The 7891-nt window shown below is 35.2% G+C and overlaps 1 gene segment (V, D, J or C); it reads left to right on the forward strand.

The window, feature by feature from the left end:
- LOC141754734 (Ig kappa chain V region Mem5-like) overlaps positions 1-2428 on the forward strand; it is a 118475-nt gene extending 116047 nt beyond the window's left edge. Inside the window, 2 exon segments of the V gene segment in view lie at positions 878-915; positions 1761-2428. Coding sequence covers positions 878-915; positions 1761-2086 — 364 coding nt within the window.
- Positions 2429-7891: the final 5463 nt, after the last annotated feature.

A 7891-nucleotide genomic window follows, 5' to 3' on the forward strand; every position in this document is an offset into this window, starting at 1 on the left:
CAATGGATCAATCACTTTATCAGAGTATTGATCAGGAATGTGTCAGTGATCATTTGTATCTTTTATTTGAGTCTGATGGACACACTTTCATCCAGAATATTTTGTGGATTCCCCCTAATTCACTACCACACAAATCAACATCACTGTTGGATGAATTTAAACTAAATTATTATTTATCATAATCTACAATAAACATGTGTTTATGATCATTATTTACATTTTGCAGCATTCATTGGAGAGTTGTTCTTTAGAAATATCTTAATTAAATATTTTTGCTGAAAAGGACATTAATATTGCTTATAGATGTTCGGCCTTTCATGTAGAAAAGGTTCAATACATATTCATGATCTGTGAATGGTTTTAAACATGTTAACCAGTTATTACATGAACTGGGTAAACTGGGAATGTGTTTGGAGAGTTTGTTTTTGTCAAAGTCAGAGAGCCGTGTCTCTCTACAGTGAGAGGTTTTTGTACGGCGGCTCAATGACTTTGTATCACTGTGGTACACGTTCGGTGGAGGAACCAGACTGGATGTTGGAAGTAAGTCAAATGTTTATTATTTCCGGAGCAATTTGTCTTTGTTTTATTTTATATTTAAACAGTGTCAAAATAATATTTGCCTTTCCACTTTCATGGACGACTTTTTCAACATATTTTGCTCTAAGTGACAAAGTTCACTTCAGCAACAGAAATTCAAAAACTCATTGTTACAAAAGTAAAACATTAAACTAGAGGATAAATCTTTAATTCCAACATTAATGTTAAAGTTTCATCTTGAGGGCTTTTAGGTTTAGTTCAGTCTGACACAGTCAGAGAGCCGTGTCTCTCTACAGTGAGAGGTTTTTGTACGGCGGCTCAATGACTTTGTATCACTGTGGTTGACTTTTGGTGGAGGAACCAGACTGGATGTTGGAAGTAAGTTTCTGCTCAAAAATACTAAATATAATATTGTAAAGTAATGTTTTAAATTCAGTTTTTGGATGGTTGAAGCAGATTATAATATCTTATTTAAATTGTAACACTTATTCATGTTTTTATTTCTTCTCCTTTATCACGGAGACTAACTCAGAGCAGCTTTACTAAACATTTCTTGACACATTCTTGTCATAGTGAAATTTAACTGATTTGAAAGAAAAAAAGTTAATTTCTACTTTAAACATGTTTGCTAAGGTTAGTTTTTAAGATTCCAACACAATGATAACTGTTGTTATGATGAATTAAAATGTACTTTATTCCAGTCAAATTTAACAAAGTGAAGATAAAGATCAGTATTTGCAAATACACAAATTCTGTAATCTTTTTATTGTGTCATATTGTTACAAACTTTTTTTTAAAATCTATTGTTAGTTTGCTAAATGAAGACTGAAATCCTCCAGAAGAACATTTTATTTATTCAATTCATTTTCTGTATTTGCTTATGTTTCCACTACATTCTTTAAAGTCATGTATAGTTAAGGTCTTGGATGATTTTGATGATAAGGTTTTAAAATTTGTCCAACTTTTATAAGTAATTTACAGTGTAGTTTGATATGTTTCAGGTCATTGTGTATGATGATTCTCTCTGTACTGATATGCATGAGAGGCTTCTTAAAGGGAAGTGAAACAATGTGTGAGTGAGTGACTGGTGGAGCAGAAAAACCATCTGACAGAAACTCCTTCAAGGAGAAAATCATCTCTCACACAGTAAAGGTGTCCAAGTGTCTGGTGGTTGATTGGCAGCTGTGTGGTCCCTGTCCTCTAAGCTGATTGGTGTCTCCTAGGTGATGTCCATCCCACCCTGACGGTGCTACCCCCCTCCAGTGAGGAGCTGGAGCAGGGGAAGGCCACGCTCATGTGCCTGGCCAACAAGGGCTTCCCCTCAGACTGGAGTCTGGCCTGGAAGGTGGACGGCAGCGGCAGCATCAGCTGGGAGGAGAGCAGGAGCCCCGGGGTGCTGGAGAAGGACGGCCACTACAGCTGGAGCAGCACCCTGAGGCTCCCTGCAGACCAGTGGAGGAAGGTGGGCTCTGTGACCTGTGAGGCCACCCAGGGCTCCCAGACTCCGCTCTCAGAGACACTGAGGAGAGACCAGTGTTCCCAGTCCTGACCTGACTCATTGGGACTCTGATACTGGTTTTACTTTGATACTGGTCTCTGTCTGCTCTCTCTCTCTGGTTTTCTCTTTCTCTTTCGACATTAACGTCTTCTCGCTTGTGTTGATGTTTTCAACATTTTAAAACAATAAAGATTTTATCATGTGTATTATAAAAGTGACATGTCTTTTGACTTCCTTTCTTTGACATATATTATAAATTAGGAACATTAGTCAGAATAAAACAACAGCAACAAGTCGATTATTTCCAGATTACTTTTGAAGGGTTTTGAGACTGTGGATATTCTGCTATTGTCATTCCAGTTTTATCTATATTCATTAAATTTGATAACAATACACTTGGTGAGAACATTTCAATGATTAATGACAAAGCTCTCTGTTATTACTCATTTTAACCCTCGAAGAAGATCCATATATTATTTTCATGTGCTTTTAAATTGTAAGGAGAAATTATTCTTAAATTCTGAATTTACAAAAGTGGAAATACTAGAAAGGATTTTCCGGATTAGAAATAAATAACAGGCTATCATCTTCATAAAGTGATATAACATGAATATAATTGGAGTACAACACGTAATAATATTTAAATGAGACAGTGTAACTTCACCAAAAGACTTGACACAAAAGAGAGGACAGCACAGTCTCTTTCTCTTCCTGTCTGTCAGCAGAATTTTGAAATGTTTTTTTTTCACTGGTTGCAATAACACTGATATTGTTTTAAATCAACAAAGAGCTATTCATCAAATCAACTGAATTCATGCATATTATAAATGTATAACTGCTGTCATATGTGGCTTTCTTACATCTAAACAGTGGATCTGTTTAATCCAAAGAGATTTATTTTGTTTTACGATCAGGTCACTGGGATTTTATAAATTAAGGTGATGATTTTAGAAATAAATAATGTTCAGTGTCCTACTCTATACTGAATTGTGCTGTAATATAAAGTTTGATGATATCATCCCAAAACTAACAAGACACTAAAACATTTTGAGTATAATAAAATGTATCAACAATACTATACAGTATGAACACATTTTCTTTTGTTTAAAACTGAAATACTTTGTTGTTTTTTCTACTCTGAATTTTAAGTTTCTGGTATTTTAAAAGATAAACATAAAAAGTTAAAGTTTTGAATTAATTGAATATTTGTATTTACATTTTTTCATTATTTGTTGCAATTTTGCATAGACTATAATCTTATGAGAGTTGATATTATACAGCTATGGTTCTGACATTGAGAAATCATATATTTACATCACATCAACATCACTGTTGGACGAATTTAAACTAAATTATTATTATTATATTTCAGTTCAGTGTTTAATGTGAATGGGTATGACTCAGTCTTACTCCAAGATTAACAATTTTAACGCTATTCAACATATTTTATAAGTTTGAAAAATATTTCAGTAGTTACCTATATTCATTTAATGTGTCAGTGATGATACTATTTATAAATTATATATACAATAATAAATAAAAGCCTCACAATTTTCATCTCTAGTGTGATATTTAAAACTATGAAACTCAGAATGTTTAATAAAAGAGTGCCAGTTAAACTTTTTTATCTTTAGTAATGAAACCCGTCTGTTGTCATGGTTCAGCAGTGATGCCCGTCTGTTGCCATGGTTACTGAGCTCACAGAGGGAAGTGAAACCTTTAAGATCAGTTTCATCCAATCTGAGGAAGACCAACAGAACCAGTAGCCTCCTCTGCTGCAACCTCATATAAACTTTAATAATCTCTCTCTCTGCAGTGGGTCGAGTCGTCCCCACCCTGACGGTGCTGCCCCCCTCCAGTGAGGAGCTGCAGCAGGGGAAGGCCACGCTCATGTGCCTGGCCAACAAGGGCTATCCCTCAGACTGGAGTCTGGCCTGGAAGGTGGACGGCAGCAGCAGCAGCAGCATCAGCTGGGAGGAGAGCAGGAGCCCCAGGGTGCTGGAGAAGGACGGCCACTACAGCTGGAGCAGCACCCTGAGGCTCCCTGCAGACCAGTAGAGGAACGTGGGCTCTGTGACCTGTGAGGCCACCCAGGGCTCCCAGACTCCGCTCTCAGAGACACTGAGGAGAGACCAGTGTTCCCAGTCCTGACCTGATTCACTGGTACTCTGATACTGGTTTCACTCTGATACTGCTCTCAGTGTGCTCTCTCTCTCTGGTTCATGTTTCAACATTAACGTGTTCTTGCTTGTGCTGATGTTTTCAACATTTTAAAACAATAAAGATTTTATCATGTGTATTATTAAAGTGACATGTCTTTTAATTTCTTCTTTCCTTTCTTTTTAAGGATTAGAAATATAAAGCAGGGTATCATCTGCATAAAGTCATATACCACGCATGTAATTTGTGATTTGATAGCAAATATAATATAAATGAGACGGTACTACTTCACTTAAAGGCTCAAAAGCGAAGACAGCACAGTCTCTCTGTCTTCCTCTCTGTCAGCAGAATTAACATTTCTTGCATTAACACTGATATTGTATGAACACAACAAAGACTTCTTCATCAAATCTACTGTGCTCATGTATTTTATAAACGTATACCTGTGGGCGTTTGTTGCTGTCTTCAAATTAAAACAGTGGATACATTTAATCCAAAGACACTGAGCTTGTCTCAGGATCAGATTGAGAAAATGTGTTTTTGCATATACTTTACATACATGCATATTTATGTAGATATATTGTTGTTACACCAAGTGGGTAGTTCATGTCATTTGCATTTTATGTTGCTAGTTGATGAGCTTTTCTTTTGATAACATAAGTGTTTATATTTCAAATAGGATTTTCGGAATTTGAGGGATGTTCAGGTTTTGTCTGGGAATGGGAATTATGAAGATTTCTGTGTCTTCATATTTTCTTTCAAATAGATTTAGTTGATATCACTGCGATCCGGCATGAAGTTGAGGTCAAACAAACACATAACTTTCACCCAGTAGTTGTATGGGAATGTATTTTGTGGGAGACAGGTTTGCACTGCACATATTTGTATGAGCATGTGAAAAATAAAACCTTTAAGTTACCTTAAAATAAAGTGTTTTTGGTCTTTTTACAAGTTAGTACGAGTTAAATTCTTATAACTTGATTTTTTGTAGCCTATTTATCTGGCTTCAAATGCACATGACACCTTTTTGGATTATTCCTGAGGGAGTCATAATATTATTGTATATCTGTTTACCAAAATAAAGGTTTCAACCTACATGATGTGTTGTAAGTGTCGGTACAGAATGGAGGTGGAGGAACTGAAAAGGGGAACAGAAACATTCTTCAGATCTTAATTACTGTAACACTACCATTAATGTCTGCAGTAGTTTCACTCTGTTGCACATGTGAATCCCACTTAGACCATGCTGCCACTGGAGTGTCAAAGTTGAATACATTATTAAATGGTGACATCTTCTGGTCCAAAAGTGACATTGCGCATGTTTAGGGGAAGCACTGGTGAAAATGTGGTTGATCTGCACACCTGTACCGTTAGGAGACCCCTCATTTACATAATGAGGCAGAAATACATAAAGAAATGTACAAAAAATATGTAAAGAAATGTATATAGAAAAGAATACAGAAAAAATAAGTTTGGTGAAATAAATAAAGGGTGAAATGCAAAGGGAAAATCCTAAATAAATAAATAAAAAATAAATAATTAATGAAGGATAAAAAATTTAAATAAAAACGTAATTAAATAAAATATCAACAAATACTTAATGTAGTATATAAAATGCTATAATTGTGCAACAATTAACCGTTAATAAATAGTTTACTAATGTTAATCAGAATATAATTGTTATCACTCTTATCAGCTATGATACAATATTGAATTTATTATTAACCAATTACTTCATATTCCACAAACTAATGATAAAATAACATACATTATAGCATTACTAATTTCTAGTAAAGATTAGTAATTACCATTTCATTGTTTGTTAACAGTAAACTTTAGTTAATAGTCAGTTTACTGTTAACAAACAATGAAATGATAATTAATAATGTTTACTAATAATAAGTAATGCTATAATTTGTGTTATTTTGTCATTAATTTGTGTAATATATAATTTATGAACCAATTACTTCATATTACACAAACTAATGAAAAAATTAAATACATTATAGACAGGGACAAACACTGGAAACTGTTACAGTTGTTCTTGTTCCCATAAATCCCCGCCCCCCCCCCTAAAAAAAAAGTTAGAGAACAACAGAAGTCTGGGGGATTTTACGTAAATAATGTGTCTCAATAAGCATGAGAGAACTACGTCTAGCCCGCCACAACAAGACCGGAATACATACGGATTTGCCTTCAAAATAATAGCCCTTTAAATTGAGCATGTTAAACTACAGACTTGCTGATTTTATGCCGTTGGTTAATACTCAGTTTGACAATGGATGGTGAAAAATGTTCTTTCATGCCGTTTTATATGAAAAGTCTGTTTTCTTTATAGAATAGCATACATGCAGGGTATTTGTATGAAAATATGTTCGTTATTGGTTTATGTAAAATAAATGTGGTAAACATTAACAGCAAAAAGCACCAATATAGGCCTATACTCCATGGACCTCTTGTTATAGCCTATTCATAAGAAAAACTATTGTATTATGGTATGTATGGCAACCTGTTGTTGCCGAAAGGAAATTTGAAAATTGATATATGGGAGTACTCAAGCATACGGGTTTACTGTACCTACAGTATGGGCTAAAAATGCAGGATGTGAGTGTGTATTGGGTCCAGGTGAGCATGGGCAGACACCCATACATCCATTAATTTGCAAGAAATCGACTCTGGTCAGAGGACAAAGCACTGATGCAGATGTCAGTGACGTTTCTTCTTGACATCCTGTCCTAAGAGATAAGCACAATAAAAACACAGATTGCAGCGAAAAGTGGGGGAATTCAACAACAGTCCATGGGCTGCTAAAACATCAACGTCACATGCTTTATTCCACTGAGCCTATATACAATAGATAATAATATCATTTTGTTAGCAGTGAATAAGTATATTTACTAAAGTACTGTAGCATACTTAAATATCATTTTGAGATAGGCTACTTGTTGAGCATTCCCATTTCATGTTACTTTTACTTTTACTGTTACTTAAGAGATAAGCACAATAAAAACACAGATTGCAGCGAAAAGTGGGGGAATTCAACAACAGTCCATGGGCTGCTAAAACATCAACGTCACATGCTTTATTCCACTGAGCCTATATACAATAGATAATAATATCATTTTGTTAGCAGTGAATAAGTATATTTACTAAAGTACTGTAGCATACTTAAATATCATTTTGAGATAGGCTACTTGTTGAGCATTCCCATTTCATGTTACTTTTACTTAGGCTACTACATTTCAGAGAATAATATTGTACTTTTTACTTTAATACTTGAAATTAGGATTAATGCATTTTTGATAATAGTCCAATAATAATCCAACATCATCATTCATCACTAGGGTGACCAGGCATCCCACTTCACTAGGGACTGCACAGCATTGTGATCCCTTGTCCCACATCCCACATATTGACACGATGTCCCACATTTTTTTATTGGCCCTAGTTTTCAAAAGTCAAACTGCTGCGGGACAGACGCTTTTCTAAAATCTGGCTTTTATCCAACAGCTGTGAAGAAAGCAGGGAACTGTGCACACGTGTGTCAAGTGCAGGTTAACATTTCACCGTCTTTGCTACGCCCAACAGGGAAAATTGCGAGTTACCACAAAGTCCTAAGCTGCAGATTTAGCAGGAATATGATGGAAACTAGCACAAAGAAACGGAAGAGCAGCTACAACAAAGACTGTGAAATTG

This window comes from Sebastes fasciatus, chromosome 17 (assembly GCF_043250625.1).
Source record: "Sebastes fasciatus isolate fSebFas1 chromosome 17, fSebFas1.pri, whole genome shotgun sequence".
Taxonomy (NCBI): Eukaryota; Metazoa; Chordata; class Actinopteri; order Perciformes; family Sebastidae; genus Sebastes; species Sebastes fasciatus.